Consider the following 19,651-nt stretch of genomic DNA (forward strand, 5'->3'; position numbering starts at 1 on the left):
GGGAAGAGAATGTCAAGACTTGCCTGCCCCACCTCAGCCTCTTCTGCTCACACCCCTTTGGCACCTGGAAGGACTGCTTTTCATCTCTCTTTTAAGTCTCCTAATTACTCTTTTAAGAGTAATTTCCCCTCCAAAGAGGCATTCACCCTACTCTCTAACCTGGAACCAAGATAGAAGAAAAAGTCAAAAGAAAAAAAAACAATTTACCGGCCCAAGATACATCACCAGGTATTCCACAAATATTACCTCTGTTAAATATATAAAGATGCAGGTACAAAGACAAGGTGGGAAATAGGTCTATTAACTAAAATGGACTAATAGTCAACATAAAAAAAATACAGTCCAAATGAAGACAAAAATCTACTATCTTGTTTTACAAGTGATAGAGCACTTGTTACAGATTTCTTTACTGAAGGAACGAATGATTGTGCCTAGCTTTCTCAGGGCCATTTTTTTTTCCAGAAAATTGTGTAGGTACCAATGAAGTCAGCATACTTACGTTTTGCAGACACTGGTGAGTAAACAGTGTACAGAATGCTAACAAGAGCAGAGCTACTACAGGGTATAGTAGCTCACTGCTTCCTGGGAGTGCTAACAAAAACCAGACCCATGAGTACATACTCTTATCGTCTGCTCTAGTCAGAAACATTACTGCTAAAGTGATTATAAAACTACTGCCTAAGAATGTTTGATTCTATTTTGCTTTTATTCATCAATAAGCTGATAAATCATACATGCATATATACAAAATATAAAATCTATAATTCTTGATTTTTGGCCCTACTTTTATTTTTTTTATGATTTTATTTATTTATTTGACAGCACAAGCAGAAGAAGCAGCAGCAGGCATAGGGAGGGAGAGAAGCAGGCTCACCGCCGAGCAGAGAGCCCAAAGTAGGGCTTGATCCCAGGACCCTCGGATCACAACCTAAGCTGAATGCAGCCGCTTACCTGACTGAGCCACCCAGGCATCCCTGGCCCTACTTTTAAGTCTGCCTATGAAAGAAGAAAAATGAGAATACTGAGAACTGGTGAAGAAAGTCAAAACACCATGTTTTCTTTCAACTCATGAGAAATATGCCTGGGGTTTAGGACAGAAACATGCTTAAGGAAACTCCAAAGTTCAAAAGCAACAGAAATTATGTTCCATATAATACCTTTAGGCTACTAAGGTGTAAGGTCCTCCAGCTTACTAAGATGTTGCCAAAATGTGAAAGACTGACAGGGAGAGTAAGACAAACTCAGAAGCTCTCTGTTCAGACAACTGAACTGGATTACCTCTAGAGACCTCCTGTTCATACATTCCGATAGATACGCTCACACACATGCAGACCAAAATGGTACAACTAAAATCTGAAACAAGTTCCAAGTCATTACTTTTGCAGTAACCATATCCATGTAGAAAACTGAAAATTACATTCAACATAGGTAAGCAACAGTTTCTTTCTTAAAAACTTATTTTCAGGGACGCCTGGGTGGTGCAGTTGGTTGGACGACTGCCTCCGGCTCAGGGCGTGATCCTGGAGTCCCGGGATCGAGTCCCACATCAGGCTCCCAGCTCCATGGGGAGTCTGCTTCGCTCTCTGACCTTCTCCTCGCTCATGCTCTCTCTCACTGTCTCTCTCTCTCAAATAAATAAATAAAATCTTTAAAAAAAAAAAAACTTATTTTCAAAGTATCTAGTTTAGTTAAAACTTATTTTATCTTTTACGCACTGTGCAGAAAACTAGAGAATGCCAGATTCACTTTCTCTTACCATAGAAAGAGATGACTATCAAACATAAAACAGCCTAAATATTTTTGAAAGAGCATGTCTGGTTAGCCCTTATATCCAAGTACCCAGCCCTTTATCTTACATTATGATAGCTACATAACAAAAATGTCCCCAGGAGCGAACTGTACCATCTCGTTGTATAAGCATGGAACTGTTAACCACCATCATAAAGGAAACCGAATGACCTCAAACAAGCCATCTTGAGAGCTAAGGCAGAAGAGAAGGAGAGGACAAAAATCCCAAAAGTGGCCATGCCTTTGCAACAACTATGCAATAGAAGTCTCAAGCAGTTCACTCTTTTGAAAGAATTAGCCAAGAAACACTATATACTCTAAACAAAATCCTTGTGTGGCTGGTTATTTGATGTCAAGAATATCACTGAGGCATTCTAGTTGAAATCCTCTTGCAGGAATATTCTCCAAAGACCTCAGTGAGGTCATCAGTTTGCACATAATGGATATTTCGTACATACTCTGCTGTCAATCGTGGGACTGGGGAAAAGAAAGATGTATTACATACCACGCAGCCCAGTAGCTTTGCAAGGCTTCCAGTAAAAGGTGTTAATTACACGCACCATCTCCTAAAAAACTTAAAAACAACAACAACAACAACAACACCCCAAACAACAACTACAACAACAAAAACCCTGCTCCTGTCACACCTAATTATTTGCAGTTTCTCAACTGAAACTTCACACATACTTGTTTACACTCTGCCCCCAACATTCATCCTTTCTTCATTCATTCAATCAACAGTTTTTCAAGCTCCTACCCAGTGACGGGTATCGTGCTAAACAAAACACAACAATTCAAATAGAGTATTCATTTGGGTAAGGGAGTACCCATGCAGGTAACTTGTTTTTAGCTGGTAATTAAATCACAAGAAGCCACCCCTGCTTCTTCTGGTTAATTCTTCTTTTTTCTTTAAAACCCTTCTTTGGGAAGCACTCCAAGACCCCCCAGATTATTTTGTATGTTCCTTTTTTGTAGTCCCTAGCACTCTATCCATACCTCCAACTGGGATCTTACCTTACCTACATGGGAATCTGGGGTTTGCCATTCAATCTCCCTTCCCACCTCAGGCTGTAAGATCCATAAGCCTAGGCCTTTAACATAACTCTATGCCTTAAGACCTAGCAGGAAGACACTCCAAAAAGTTAGGCTAAATGAGTTAGGCACTTTAGCTGCTCTAAGTACCTCTTAAGGATCTTACAGAGACCAAGAAGAAATGCAGCCAGGGACACACAGAGACTAAAGATATGTAAATTTTAACTAAAAACATCACAGGGGGTGCCTGGGTGGCTCAGTCATTAAGCGTCTGCTTTCACCTCAGGTCATGATCCCAGGGTCCTGGGATTGAGCCCTGCATTGGGCTTCCCTGCTTGGTGGGAAGCCTGTTTCTCCCTCTCCCATTCCTCCGGCTTGTGTTCCCCCTCTCACTATGTCTCTGTCAAACAAATAAGGTCTTTTTAAAAACAAAATAAAAACATCACAGACAATAAAGACTGAAATAGTATCTTGTTAAAAAGACCAACCACCTGAGTTTTGAAATGAGTGACCTATTTGTTTCTTGATGTTTTCATGCTCTGTCAATCTATGAACTCCTCAAGGGCAGAGAACACATTCTAACCACTAGGCTGTCGTGAGCCTTTTTCTTCCAGAATGTGGGCTCTCCACAATCATGAACCACGACCTTTTTGTTCTTTGTTCCAAACATCCAACAGAACTCACTACCACAGGTGCTTTAACAAATGTCTGCTTAATTAATTAACTTTAAGTTCTAAAGCTCACTTGTGTGGTTTCTCTTGAGCTAGAACTAACAAAGATCCCTTTGTACATCAACAAAGAATGTATTTAAATGGCATTGATAATAAATCAATATGAATTTGAAAGATCTGCTTCAGATAAATCACATAGTGGGTAAGTGCCTATGGAAATTTAAACAGCAATGACATGAAAAATGCAAGTCAATGAATTAAGAGAAACTATACATTATTCTCTAACAAAACATGACAAATTTTATATTTAATGCTGTGTTTATAAGGAATAGAACAAACTGTTATACTACCTAGTACACAGAATATGTAAAAGAAACTTGACTCCACATTTTAAATGAGAAAATTTAAATTTTCCCTGAAGAAGCAAGGTAAACGGCAGCATGAATCACTCCTGAAAAGAAAAACTTGATTACATTTTAAGTACTTCATAATAAGCCCCTAAAGAATTTAAATCTAATGGCATGGATATTAATATAATGACTTGTGAATCACATCCTTCTATTTGTTCTACTTGCTGTAGTTGGAAAAAAAGGCACCTAAAGCAATAGAAAATATCATAAATGTATATAAATGTGACAAGTAATAGGTGTATATAATACAATATAATCTGGCTAAATTTTATCTTGAACTCTAAACAACCTAAGAAAATGCAGAGATTTCTAACAAAATCATTACTTCTTACTTTCTGAAGCAAAGCTAAAAATCTGATTATTAGAGGGCTGTGTTCCAAACAATTTAAAATACAAGATATGTACCGGTTATTTTTCGTATTCTCATTGCCAGATCTATGTGGTTTCATAAGAGAGGAAACAGAGTGTTTCTAATTAGAAAGTCTTTAATTACATAAAATTACTTAATTGATACCTTTTAGAAACCCAGAAGCACTTCTTTCAGACACAATCTTGATTTCAAATAAATGATAATAAAAGCAAAGTGAAACTCAAAGGTTGTCACACATCCAGAAGAAGGGTAAGAACTTCAGATCTAGAGCCAAACTGCCTGAATTCAAATCACGGCTCTACCACCTAGGAGGTAAGTGACCTTTGACGAGTTAAACTTCTCAGTGCCTCAATTTTCTTTTCTGAAAATTGTATCTAATGTCACTTATTCCTGAGGTTGCTATTAGGACTGAATAAGAGGATACAAGTAAAATGCTCAGAACTGCACATGAACTAAATGTTATTACTATTTTTACTATCATCAGGGAGAAAGTTCAAAATGCTCAACTTTCGGCATGCCCAAATCACCCAAGCATGTTGCCAAAGGAACTCAGAGAACATGGGGTTTGTTCCTGGAGGTGAGGGGAGGGGGTGTCTTCTCCTGTCCCTAGGGAGAATTAACAGTCCTTATTATTATAAAGCCCAGACTCACAAAGGCCGCAAAGCCGAACTTCCCATCCAACAGGCTAATGTCAAGGAGAGCTGAAGTTCCTCCAGGACCGCAGGGTCCTCTGAGACTGGGAGGATCACGGGGCTGGGGCTTCTGCATGAGGCAGAGGGCTGTCCAGGACTTCGGACAGTGGTGTCACTTGGCTAGGTTCCTCCAGTCTGATCACTAAGCACCATAGCCTGGAGAGCTGGGGCCAGGGAAACAATGCCCACTATAGGGTAGTGCCTGGCAAAAGGTTTAATGGTAACCAGAGCAACAAGCAATGGTAACCATGAGAACAACAAGGCACTTAAGGATTAGGCCTCTTCCCATTTGGCTGGCACTTCATAAACCAAAACAGGCTTAGGTCAGTCAATGGGAAGCAGAGGAGCTCCAATGCCACAAGGTATGAGCTAGATTTAGTTTCATTTCTAAAATAAAGAATTGTGTTTTCTACCTCAGTGTCATGAGGCAAATTGAAATCTATTTTCACAGGTCTTCAAACTCTTCAAAGTGGTGAGGTCTCTGAAGTTAAGGATGACATCTCAGTCCCATCTATATTCCCCAGGGCCAGTCACAGTACCTAATACATGGTTGATTTCAAGAACAAACTGATGTTATCATACAAACCGGTATTTAGAGAATTTTCACACACATGTGGAGACTTCTAGTTTTGGTAAAGATGGAGTAGACCCACTTCTCCCAGGTCCTTCCTCTTGAAACTAAAAATCCCTACACCAAGCATAGGAAGATAAGGCGGTCAGGACTTGAAGAACATGGTGGCAGTGAGTTCCCAGGGCTTACCCACTGTTTCCTATGTATCTCCAAAAGAGTACTGGAGAAGTCTCCAACCTAGAACCGACAGGAGGCAAACATAAAGAGGTGCTAAGAAAAGTCTGTTCTCACAGCCGAAAGATCAGGAAAAGGATGCGCTAACAAGAGAAAATCTTTTGGGCAACACTCGCCCTACTCCAGGCAAACATCAATGGAAAAACTGCACTACCATCCCACTGAGGTTTCAGGGGCTGAGCAGATAGACACTTTACTTTCTTTCACACACACACACACACACACACACACACACACACACACCCCTCCAAGGAAGCAGGCGCCAGGGCACTAATCTTCCACCCCTGTCTGGCAGAAGCGGGCACAGCTCCCATTCCCTGCCCGGTCATATCGGCAAGTCCGGTCTAGAGCTGATCTCCCATCTCCCTCCAGGCAGAAGCAGGCAACAGAACTCTGGCCCTTCTGGCACAGCAGTGTCTGCAAGATGGAGCAGAAGCAATAAGGCAGCATGAATCACTGGTCCACTTTTCTCTGGGAAGCTGTCAGATGAGGAGGTGAACATCCACCCTACCCTTCTGCAAGGAGGCAGTGGGAGTAAGAACAATGTTGGGGGAGGTGGGAGGGCACCCAAGCAGGAAGCTGAACACACCTAGTCAGCCATCAGGCTACCACCCAACAGGGAGGCTGCCTGCTGAACAAAAAAAATAATAAAGAGTCCAGAGTGTCGTAATATCCAAACCGACCAGGATACAATAAAAATATATAGATCACTCACCACAACCAAGGACCATGAAAGTTACAACTTGAATGAGAAAAAACAAGAGACATCACCACAGAGATGAATCAGATGTTAGAATTATCTGACAAGGATTTTAAAGCAATCTTAATAAAACTACTTCAACAAGCAACCCAGAAACACCCATGGGCAGTGATTAAAAATAGCCCCAATAAAAGCCTGCTCTCTCAAGCTAAAGGACCAGGCAAAGAGCAGCCTAGCATGACGGAAAACATTTAGACAATAACCAACCACCCTACTCTAGCTAGATGAAACACTGGCTTCACTCACATCAGTAAGGGCGAAGTGGGGAGCATGCCCAACCCCCTGCCAGGGTAGTGCCTGTGAAGGGCACATAAGAAGCCAAACTCCCATTCACATCAGTAACAAGGAGCCCCTCCCCAGTAGGTATCAGTGCAGGCTGAAAGAGGAAACTCAACTACCATCCCCATCTGTGCCCCCTACTTTGCAGGGCACTCTCATAAAGGACCAGATAAAACAGAAGATTAAATAAGATAGAGAGTCTAATGACATAATATCCAAAATGTCTGGGTTTCTACAGAAAATCAATCATCATACTAAGAACTAGGAAAACAACATGAATGAGAAAAGACAATCAAAAGATGCTAACACAGAGATGGCAGAATTATTTGACAAGAATTTCAAAGTAGCCATAATACAAAGAGACAATCTCAAAGGAAATTTTAATTACACAGGACTCAATGAACACACATTAAATCAAAATATGTGTGATGCAGCTAAAGCAATACTAACAGAGAAATTTATAGCACTAAATGCACACATTAGAAAAGAGAAAGGCCTCAAATCAATAATATAAAGTCTTACCTCAATACCAAAAAAAGAAATGAGCCCAAAACAAGAAGGTAGCAAAGATAAAAGCAGAAATCAGTGAACTATCAAACAGGAAAAAAAAAAACAAAAAAAAACAAAAACAAAATTATTTAAAAATTTTAAAAATAAAATCAATGAAGCTAAAACTGGTCCTGCTAAAAGATCACAAAAATTGATAAACTTCTAGCAAGACTGATAAAGATAAAAACATCAATATCAGGAACAAAACAGGGGAGAGATCCCTAAAATCCCATGGCCATTACCACAAACTTCACACTCCTAAATTTCACAACTTAAGGAAGAGGCCAATTCCTGGAAAACCACAAACTACCATACATAACCAAGATGAAATAAACAATTTAAGTAGTTGTATTTGTTAAATTTGTAATTTTAAATTCCCAATAAAAAAAAAATCTTCAGGCTCAGATGATTTCACTAGAGAATTCTACCAAACATTTAAGGGAGAATTAATGTCCATTTTACACAATCTCTTCCAGAAATTAGAAGAGGAGGAAACACTTCCCAACTCATTCTATGAGGCTACTAATACAATAATATCAAAACCTGACAAAGCACAAAATATAAAGTATAGATCAACAACTCTAATGAACTCACGTACAAAAATCTTCAACAATATACTAGCATTTCAAATTCAGTGATGTATTAAAAGAACTGTACACCATGACCAGCTGGATTTATTCTAGATATGCAAGGCTGATTCAACATTTGAAAACCATGCCAGGGACGCCTGGGTGCCTCAGTTAGTTAAGTGTTTGCCTTCAGCTCAGGTCATGATCCCGGGGTCCTGGGATCAAGTCCCGCATCGGGCTCCCTGCTCAGTGCTGGGACTGCTTCCCCCTCTCTCTCTCTGCCTGTTGCTCCCCTTGCTTGTGCCTGCTCTTGGTCTTTCTCTCCCTCTGTGTCAAACAAATAAATAAAATCTTAAAAAAAGAAAGAAAGAAAGAAAACCATGTCAACAGATAAAGAAAAAAAATCATATGATCATATCAACAAATACAACAAAAGAATGACAAAATCAAACACCAGTTTATGGTTAAGAAAAAAAAACCTCTGGCAAACTAGAAATAGAAGGTAAGTTTCTCAGCTTTATAAATATCATCCACAAAACCCTATAGCTAACATATTTAATGTGAAAGACCAAATGCTTCTTCTTTTTCCCAAAGATCAGGAACATGAAAGGAATGTCTGTTCTTATCACTATTATTGAACACAATGTCGGAAGTTCTAATCAGAGTAATAAGCCAAGAAAAATAAATAAAAAGCATACAGATTGTAAACAAAAGAATAAAACTGACACTATTTGCAGCTGACATGATCATCTACACAAAAAAAATCCTAATCCACTAAAACCTCCTAGAATTATTAAGTTTAGCAAGACTGCAGAATACAAGATCAAGGCACAAAAATCAATCACATTTCTTTTAAGATTTATTTATTTATTTTAGAGAGAGAAACACACAAACATCATGAGCAGGAGGGGGCTGAGTGAGAGGGAGAGAATCTCAAGCAGACGCTGCGCTGAGCACAGAGCCCAATGGGGGCCTCAATCCCAAGACCCTGAGATCATGACCTGAGCCAAAACCAAGAGTCAGTGGCTTAAGGGACTGTGCCACCCAGGTACCCCAATCACATTTCTATATGCAAACAATAAAAATGGGACACGGAAGTTAAAAGCAAAACATCATTTACAATTACTTCAAGGAAAGGGGTGCCTGGGAGGCTCAGTCCATTAAGCATCAGACTCTTGACTTCAGCTTGAGGTTGTGATCTCGGGGTCGTGGAATTGATCTTCATGGGGCTGCATGCTCAGCACGGAGTCTGCTTGTCTCTCTCCCTCTGCTCCTCCCCCTGCACTTGCTCACGCACTCTCTCTCCGTGTCTCTAAAATAAATAGGAGCGCCTGGGTGGCTCAGTCATTAAGTGTCTGCCTTTGGCTCAGGTCATGATCCTAGGGTCCTAGGTTCAAGCCCCGCATTGGGCTCCCTGCTCAGCAGGAAGCCTGCTTCTCCCTTTCTCACTCCCCTCGCCTGTGTTCCCTCTCTCGCTGTGTCTGCCAAATTAATAAACAAATCTTTAAAATAAGTTAATAGATAAATATCTTTTAAAAAGTTACTCCAAGGAAATGAAATTGTCTCACATAAACTTAATGCAATATGTATAGGATCTGTATCCTATAAATTACAAAATGTTAATGAAAAAAACTGAAGAAAGCCTAAGTAAATTGAGAAACATACTATACTCGTGTATTAGAAAACGCAACAAGATGCCAATTTTCCCCAAACTGATATATAGCTTTGATGCAATTCCTATCAAAAATCCCAGCAAGTGTTTTGTAGATATAGGCAAATTTATTCTAAAATGAAAACGAAAAGGCACATGACCTGGAATTGCTAAAGAAACTTTGAAAAAGCAGAATAAAGTGAGAGGACTCACTGTACCTGACGTTAAGGTTTAGTACAGAGCTACAGAATGGTTATTGAGACAGTGTGATACTGGCAGAGGGATAAACACAGAGATCAATAGGGCCACACAGATATACTAACTGATTTTTGCCTGCAAAAGCAATTCGATTAAGGAAGAAGACACTTTTCCACAAAAGGGGGTGCAACAGCAATTGGACTCCATAGCCAAGAAAGTAAAGAGACGAGACGAGAAGGGAAATGCCTCAACCTACAATCTCACGACTTATACAAAAATTAACTCAAAATGGAACACGGACTTACACTTACTTAAATGTAAACCTATAAAACGTTTAGAAAACAAAGAAGAAAATCTTTAGGCTACAGGACTAGACAAAAAGTTCTTAGACTTACCACCAAGAACATAATCCATAAAAGGAAAAACTGATAGACGACCTTATCAAGATTAAAATAATTTGCTCTGTGGAAAACCTTATTAAGTGATGAAAAAGCTATTAGCAGAGAGAAAATATTTTCAAGCATATCCCACAAAGGATTTTAACCCAGAATATAAATACATATACTTATTTAACTCTTTGAACTCAATGGTACGTAACAAAGAATCCAATTAGAAAATGGATAGAAGAAACAGGTATCTCACTGAAGAAGATACACAGATCCCAATTAAGCACATGGAAAGATGCTCAACATTACTAGCCATTAGGAAAATGCAAATTTAAACCACAATGAGATCATCTACACACCTATTAGAATGGCTAAAATAAAAAACAGTGATAATACCAAATACTGGTGAGCCTGGGGAGGAACGAGATCACTCATACATTGTTGATGGGAATGTGAATCACTCTAGAAAAAGAACATGACAGTTTCTTAGAAAACTATATATTCACTTACAACTCAGCAGTTATACTCTGGAGCATTTATCACAGGGAAATGAAAACTTTTGTTCACAAAAAAATCTGTACACAAATGTTCATACAGCTTTATTTGTAATAACCAAGCCTGGAAACAAACTAAAGGTCCTTCAACAGGTGAATAAGCAGTGGTACCTCCATACTATGGACTACTACTCAGCAATTAAAAAAAAAAACAAAAAAAAACCTATTGGTTCATGCTAAAACTTAGAGGAGTCTCAAGGGAGTTTTCCTGAGAAAAAAGCCAATCTCAAAAGGTTATACACTGAACCATTTCCATTTAAATAGTATCCTTGAAAAAACAAAATTATAGAGATGAACAGATCGGTGGTTGCAAAGAGTTAGGGAGAGGGGAATGGAGGAGTGCAACTGTGGCTATCAACAGCACAAGGGATCCTTGTCATAAAACTGTTCTGTATCTTGACTGTGGTGGTCCCATGAATCTACACCAGTGATAAAAACCATATATGTATGTGCACATATATGTATATATGAGTGCATGTAAAACTGGTGAAATATGAATAAGGCCAATGGATTATATCAATGTCAGTTTTCTGGTTATAATATTCTACTATAATTATGCAAGATGATACTATTAGTAGCAATTAATTGAAAGATATATGGAATCTAGGGGCGCCTGGGTGGCTCAGTGGGTTAAAGCCTCTGCCTTCGGCTCAGGTCATGATCCCAGAGTCCTGGGATCGAGCCCTGCATCGGGCTCTCTGCTCAGCGGGGAGCCTGCTTCCTCCTCTCTCTCTGCCTGCCTCTCTACCTACTTGTGATCTCTGTCTGTCAAATAAATAAAAATCTTTAAAAAAAAAAAAAAGATATATGGAATCTATTATTTCTTACCATTGCATGTAAATCTGTAATTATCAAGATAAAAATTTTATTTTTTAAAATTTTTTAAAAAGATTTTATTTATCCATCTTACACACACAGAGAGAGAGAAAGAGATCACATGTTGGCAGAGAGGCAGGCGGCAGGTTGGAGGAAGGGGGGAAGCAGGCTCCCCGCTGAGCAGAGGGCCCGATGTGGGGCTTGATCCCAGGACCCTGAGACCACGACCGAAGCCAAAGGCAGAGGCCCAACCTACTGAGCCATCTAGGCGCCCCTCAAGATAAAAATTTTAACAAAATCAAGCAAGCAATATGTGAAAATCAATGTGAAACAGGAAGTGTCCAATCCAAGATTTCAGAGGTTTCACAGTGCCCCAAGGAAACACACATCCCATTAGTAAAAAACTGTTTATTCCTCATGAAACAGTTTGTGAAAAGGAAATCTGAAAGACTCTTTAATGAGCCAAGAGACTGGGTTCTACAAATGAGACTGTTTAAACTGTGAGAGCAAGATGCTGTTCATTGGCAGGTTTAACATTTCAGGTGTGCCCATACTCTGCCCTTCCCTCCACCCTGTGGGGTGGGAAGAAGCTTCTGAGGAAGAGTAGATCAACCACTTAAAAGAAAAAAAAAGAAGCTACATTTCTTGCACATCTAAATAGTGGGAGTTCTGTAATCCTGCTATATATAATTAAAGATACTAATACTAAAACCTTCTGTAATGGAATCAATGCAATTCCATTTCTAAAACTCTGTAGTAGATTCTGCTTAGATTAAAATGTATCAAAGAAGAGTTCAAAAGACTAGGAAAGATGAATGCAGCTAGAAACTCTGAGGAGGCAAACAAGCAGGTTGCGCTCTTAAAATTTTATTAGATAAAGAACATTCTTAAGAATATATGATGGACAAGGTCTACATTTGCATTTAATAAAACTTAACATGACATTAGTCTAATGTGAAATGTTAAACCATTTAGTGTACAGAACTGTTTATGTAGCTGTCGTGCAAGAACAAAGTATAAAGCTCAGCATTTTCACCATCTGTTTTAGGAAAGTCATTTGAATAAACATATTTCTTTAGTATATATTTCTAACACATTAGTTACATAGGTAAGACTCAAACCTTTTTCAACCTTTCTTGCATTCCAAATAAAATCTTAGTACAAACATCAAAAACACTGGCCATCCAAAAGACTGCCTCCCAAAACTCATGAACAGAATATGGGTTCTAAAATAATGCTTATTATGTGGTTTATTAAGTAAAATAAAGCCAAGAACTATCAGTTACTGTAAAATTCATGTAAGATACACATTTAATAGTCCAGCTCTAAGCATTCCTTTTTAAGTTTCTCACACTGAGTGCTGTTTACAGAACTAAAAGTTTATCATTCAAGTATCAGTCATTACATTTCAAAACAAGGACATCATTCCTGACACCTTTCTATAAAAGAAAAAAAAATCACAGTGAATAGAACCAGTATCTGTAATAAACTAAACTGGGTAAAGGGGGGGCACTTTGGGGAGGGAAGAGTATTTCATTTTCACAGTTGGAATGAGGTAAACATCATTCGGCCCACACCACGAAATCCATGAGAAAGGATGAAACCTGATCCCTGCATTACTTTAAAATCCCATGTTTATGAGTTTATATTGCATTTGCTTGTACCAATACATGACAGATATCTATCACTTTCGTATACATTGAACCATTCTCAGGAAATATGGGAAAGAAAAAGTCCTTACTAATACACCACCTAAAGCAACTTTTACTTAGAATGTAAATTCTTCGAGTCAACCATTTCAAATACCAACTGTGTTCCTCCATCAATCCCCGGCTTCCCCCCTTCTATCCCAGACCCCCTCGTCCCAAAAGAACCCAATATGTCTGTTAAGCCTTATAACTGACATGGCTGAGTACCACCTCCTCTGGAACAAAAGTACACTCTCCACCGTACCTTCCTTTTCTTTAACAGCTGAGCAGAATCATAATGCTTTCAGGCGTCTGTCTAGATCGCTAGGTCATGAAGGCTGCTGTGGGCAGGACTGCTGGCTTTGCAGAACGGCTGCTGCTCTATCTACAATGACTACTGCCCAGTAACTACTTTTGTCATGCCCGCCCCCCAACAAAATTCTGCTTATGGAGGAAATCAAAAGGCTGTGCATGCAAGTCAGAGGGGGTGATTTCCCCCTGCCCTATTAGATCTTGCTATGCTTTCTGTTTAGCATGTGTTTGCTCGTTTCCTTGTTTATTGTAACTGCGGCAGGAAGAACTGCTCCTGTTTCCAGAGGCCGCCCTGTCGATGGGAAGGGACATGGAGGAAAGAGGAGCAACCGATGAAGAGTCAGTGGAGGGGCTTGGCAGACCAGATGTATCAAGGTAAGACTCACTCTCTGGATCCTTCACATGACCCTTTAAGCCCCTAAAGAAGACACAGAACAACTCCATGATGTTCAGAGCAAGAGACACCAAGGACACCACCAGCATGAAGAGAATGAAGATGCTTTTCTCTGTGGGGCGAGAGAGGAAGCAGTCCACCTGATGCGGGCAGGGGTCTCGTTTGCAAGTGTAAACCGCGTTCAGGCTGAATCCATAGATGTACCACTGGATCAGCAGGAAGGCCACCTCAAAAACAGACTTGAAGAAGACACTAATGGTATAGACTCGCAGCAGGCCCCTTCTCATTTTCACCTTACAGTGTTCTTCAATGCTACACTTGAACTTCTTGACTTCGATTTCGACTTCCTGCAAGTGCACGTCCATGTTGGCACCATCGTTCTGAGTGACTCTGAGTTCCTCCCCTCTCTTTTGCAACTTCTCTTCCTTGCGTATCATGTGGAATACGTGCGCCAGGTACAAGAGTGAGGGGAGGGACACAAATATGATCTGCAGGACCCAGAAGCGCACGTGAGAGATCGGGAAGGACTTATCATAGCAGACGTTTTCACAACCAGGCTGCCGAGTATTACAGCGAAAGGCAAACTGCTCATCGTCCCAGGCTGACTCAACAGCTGTCCCAAGTAGCAGGATTCGGAAAATGAAAAGGACGGAGAGCCACACCTTCCCTCCAGGGGTGGAGTGAGCTTGAACCTTATCAACGAGTTGGCCTAAGGCACTCAAGTCACTCATGCTGCCTGTTGGCTGTTCTTTCGCTTAAAAGAAGTGAAGAAGGCACACCAAGTGATTGTACTCCTTGGAGGATGAAGTAAAATGGAAAAGTAAGTTCAAGCACTCAACACTTTCCAAAGTTTCAAAGTCTGCTACACCCTTTGGTACCTTCCTCACTCTTCTTCCCAATGAAAGACAACTGCTGATACCTAATAAAAGCTTATGTGGATTCATTTCCACACATGGTGAGCAAATACTCTTAAGTAAGGATATACACCTATCAATAATGGGACAAATTACATAAATGACGGGACTCAGGGGCACCTGGGTGGCTCAGTCAGTTAAGCGGCTGCCTTCACCTCAGGTCATGATCCCAGGGTCCTGGGATCGTGCCCCTCATTGGGTTCCCTGCTCAGTGGGGAGTCTGCTTCTCCCTCTCCCTGCTACTTACCCTGCTTGTGTGCTCTCTCTCTCTGTCAAATAAATAAAATCTTTAAAAAAGAGAGAGAGAGAACAACACAAACACATCTAAAGGTTTCCTTCAATTCCAGAATAAGGCAGTCTCCAAAGATGAAGACTGAAACACAGAAACTAATTAAAAATTCACATGCATATATTGACCAATTCAGCTTCAAACGTTCTCTGGGCCATCACTTCCCAAGTAGGGAATGACAGGGGTGCCTGGCTGGCTCAATGAGTACAGGATGTGATTCTTGATCTCGGGGTTGTAAGTTTTAGTCCCGTGTTGGTGTGGAGACTGCTTTAAAGGGGGGGGGGGAACAAATATATAATGATATTCATCTGAGCATTATTTATTCAGTGCCTACTAGATACCAGGTACTATACTGGACACTGGTCCCTATGGATGAGTAAAACAGAATTCCTGTACTTGTGCAACTTTCAAGTAACTAGAGTAAACAGATCGTTAAAAACACAATATTTTAGGGATGCCTGGGTGGCCCAGTCAGTTAACTATTTGACTCATGATCTCAGCTCAGGTCTTGATCTCAGGATTGTGAGTTCAAGCTGCACTGAACTCTGAGGAGCCTACTTTAAAAAAAAAAAAGAAAAAAAAGTACAGTATTTTATTAAACCTAAGACACAACTGATTATAAGATAAACCATTATGTTACTTACCATTCAGAAAGCGATCAAGGCATCCAGTGGTAAGAGGTGCCTCAATTTCAGAAATGTGAGGGGAAATGTACATTTTAGAATCAATGAAAAAGTCTAAATGAATATAGAATTGCAATTTTAAGTTAAGTGCTAAGAAGTTTAAAAAAAAAAGGTACTGACAGAAGTTAACTCAAGGAAATGCAGATCAGTCTGTATAGAGTCAGCCAGGCAACGAGGATGAAAACTATCAGCTGTGATGGAAGCCAGCACAGGCAAGGCTCTGAGGGTGGGAGAACTCACTGGACTCCGGGAGCTCAGCAGCAGGCAAACTGGTTAGCAGGTATCAAGCAGAGGTAGCACAGCCCAAGACTGGCGCTAGAGCAGGCTGCCTCAGGCATCTGCTTAGCAGCCGCAGAGACACCCAGGAGCAGAAAGCATGATTATACTGTGATAGTAGGGCAAGACTGAAGCTGAGGGGAAAATTACTAATGGCGGTTCAGGAGCTCTAGGGGTCTGTAGGAAGGCTGGGGGGAAGAGAGAGGACACAACTGAAGAATGTACAGAGCACTACAGGGATGAGGGTTCTGTAATAAAATGGGCAGCAAGGGAGTTTTGGTGGTGACAGAAAGAGAAGATGTCAAGAATCATGGGGGTGATCCTGAGTCTCTCTCCTAGAGAGGGTAATGGATGATCAATCCTTGCACTGTGGTCCTGAATGCTGTGGTGAATGAAGGGACATTTTGTAAGGGTAGCTGCCATCCCAGTTAGCATAAAGTAGCAAGATGAGGATTGCGACCCCCCCCCCCGCCCCGGCGCAAAAGAGGAGCTACAGCTCCCCCCTTATCTGGAAATTGCAAGTCGGAATCCAGCCAACAGAGGCCTCAACTTAAATCTTACTTACTGAATGTGAACCACTATCTCCGTTGAAATAGGAACACATGGAAGCTTTTCTGTTAAGACCCAGTATTAAGTACCCCTACTGAAGACCTGCTCTTCTTTCTCCATTACCTCCTGATAGCCCTATTTCTTTCTTTTTTTTAATTAAGATTTTATTCCTTTATTTGACAGAAAGAGAGATCACAAGTAGGCAGAGAGGCAGGCAGAGAGAGAAAGGGAAGCAAACTCCCTGCTGAGCAGAGAGCCCAATGCGGGGCTTGATCCCAGGACCCTGAGATCACGACCTGAGCCGAAGGCAGCGGCTTAACCCACTGAGCCACCTAGGCGCTCTCTGAGAGCCCTATTTCTTTATAAGAAATGTCTGTAAGCAAAAGCCTAAGCAAAGGTTTCTGCCTCTAATTCAAATCATGCTAGAAGAATGGATCTTCCTTTATTTTTAAGATTTTGTTTTTTAGTAATCTCAACACCCGAGGTGGTCTCAAACACACGACCCTGAGATCAAGAGTCACATGTTCCAACAACTGAACCAGCCAGGCACCCTGGAGCTTACTTTAAAACAAACCACAACTAATTGATTATTACATGGCAAAAAAAGAATTATTTTCAATCAAATCCTTTCAATACAGCATGAACTCATCATTTCTAAAAATAAAATTTACTTAGTATGTTAGGATAAAACCCATAATAATTAATATTTTAATTCTCACTCCTGAAAAACTTTAATTCCCAAAGATAGATATTCATTTTAAACAATTAAGAAAGTTAAAAGAGAAAAATATTTCTTAAAGATGAGTTTGCCAACTAATAATCTTAAATACCATTCAGCTGATTTGTTTCTTGGTTTAACAACTATTCCTCACAGTAGATTCAGTGAGAAAAATAAAACTTAAAATGAAACCTAAAAAAAGGGGGCAAGGTTAATGCAATTTACAATGTCTCAATTGCCCAAGGTTGGTTACAACTGTTCTCCAAGGATAAGAACTGAAGGTTCCCAAAATGCAATTTTTTAGCAAGTAATCAAATTACAAGGCTTTGAAGTATATACTATACTTTCTCAGTTGCTTAAATTAACACATTTTAGCCAAATTGTCCTTTATCATGCAGATAGATTCTAGAGGTAATCCTATCAGGCTAAAGTCACCAAGATCTACAGTTTATAATTAATACATTCTTCAAGGTTAATTGAAAATAAACCACAGGCAGCATAAGAGTTAGGCATTTATTCTCGTTAGTTTTTCAAATTTAAACAGTGCTTAGTCTCCAGAGATTTCAAAATACCTCAGAAAATTGAGTTACTTTTTCAAAAACAAGTAGGGTAAAGTAATAACGAGGGAAGGTTAAAGACAATAATCCCGGAAACTACTTTAGCACGGATTCTAAAAGCTATCTGATAAAAAAACAGTGCTGGGGAGGGGAGGGGGAGAAAATCAATAATTCCAGTTAATTTAGGGTGAAGTTATTAGCAATTTTCTAGACCTATAAGAAGCTCTTAAGTTTTTCAAATATTTTGTTCCAAAAAAGTTCTTGCTGAACACTTCGAAAATATACAGATTCAAGATTCAAAGGGATGAAAATAACTAAGAATGAGTCATCTCAGCGAAGCAAATGGTTCACAGAGAAGTTAAAAGTCTCTTGCTGAACAAATTCTTTTTAAGCTGGACAAGGGATTTCCAATTTTAAAACATAAAGCATCAGGGTTTCGGCCCAAAAAATAAAGTGCTTGAATATTATCACACTCCTATCCTTACAGCAAGAGAAAAAAAAAACAAAAACAAACAAAACAAAAAAAACCCACCACATTGAAAATCAACTTTCTTTAGGGTTATCAGATAATTAAGGACATAAGGCAAATTGAATTCCTGAAATCTGGAGAGACAGGCAAATAGAATCACACCCAAGAACAGCTTACCTGGAGCAGGAGGCACTAGAGCAATACACTAGGAAGAAAACTTAAATGGTAATTTTGACAAAGGATTGCAAGTAAGAACTCCTAGCGACCAAGTCTTAGGAGGGCCCTCCACACTTTCTTGGCTCTACTTCAGGACTTCCCAGGTTCTGAACATGAAGATCCAAGAATGATCTCCTCCCCTTTTCGGTAAGAGTTTTTTTTTTTTTTTTTTTTTTTTTTTAATTTATTTAAAAAAAGCAACAATTTTGAAATAAGCCCCAGGGTTAAGATCCAGCAAAAATCATCTCCCTTTTAAGGAAGAAGGGGGACATAACCATTTTGAAAAAAACCCAGGGAAAAATAACTGTTTTGAAATAAGCCTAGAACATTCTGTAAAACAAAGGCCAATACTCAAAGGGAAAATTTACCAGAGCCTTACATATTGTCCTGGGAGAGGGGAAACTAGCCAGCTACAACCCCCCTAGCCTTCTTGCTTCACCTAAAACAAAGGAGAGGAAAAAAGCTAAAAAAAAAAAAATACTTCTGAAGGTTCCAGGCCAGGACTCAGGCCCACCAAAAGACTTAAGATTTGGTCCTAAGACTGTAGAACATTTCCTCTTCTCCATACTCTACCACCAGGTCATGAAGTTCTGATACAGTAACAGCAGATTTCAAAAGGAAAGAGTTACAAGAAGCAGATTATTTAAACTACTAACTATTTAAGCTATTTAAAAAGGAGTTCTTAGGGAAACACAAAGACAATGGGGGAGAAAAATAAACGAACAAAAAGACACTGGAGCAAACTGAAGCCTCTGGCACCTACACATACAACACCCAGCCAGCCCCAAGTCCAATAACTTAAACCATCACACTAAGTGCCCATTTACCTCAGTTCCTATACCTGATATAGCCTATCTGGGTTTATTTTGTTTTGTTTTAAGATTTTATTTATTTATTTGACACAGAGAGAGGGAGCACAAGCAAGGGGAGTGGCAGGCAGAGGGAGAGGGAGTGGGAGAAGCAGAAGATACTTACCAGACTGAGTCACCCAAGCGCCCCCTATCGGGGTTTTAAAAAACATTTAAAAAACCTGCTAAAAAGGGCGCCTGGGTGGCT

The 19,651-nt window shown here is 39.9% G+C and overlaps 2 protein-coding genes across 5 annotated transcripts in view; both read right to left on the reverse strand.

The window, feature by feature from the left end:
- Positions 1-19,651, reverse strand: part of CDKL5 (cyclin dependent kinase like 5) — a 206,227-nt gene that overhangs the window by 80,798 nt on the left and 105,778 nt on the right. The gene's annotated exons all lie outside the window — the stretch shown is intronic.
- On the reverse strand, positions 12,390-14,710 carry LOC122897611 (gap junction alpha-1 protein-like). Its single transcript, XM_044235918.1, has one exon. The coding sequence runs from the start codon at positions 14,653-14,655 to the stop codon at positions 13,735-13,737; it is 921 nt and encodes a 306-aa protein (XP_044091853.1). The 5' UTR covers positions 14,656-14,710; the 3' UTR covers positions 12,390-13,734.

This window comes from Neovison vison, chromosome X, assembly GCF_020171115.1.
Source record: "Neovison vison isolate M4711 chromosome X, ASM_NN_V1, whole genome shotgun sequence".
NCBI lineage: Eukaryota > Metazoa > Chordata > Mammalia > Carnivora > Mustelidae > Neogale > Neogale vison.

Excerpts from the sequence above, each read along its gene's own strand:
- LOC122897611 (XM_044235918.1), bottom strand. The coding sequence starts at position 14,655 with ATGAGTGACTTGAGTGCCTTAGGCCAACTCGTTGATAAGGTTCAAGCT.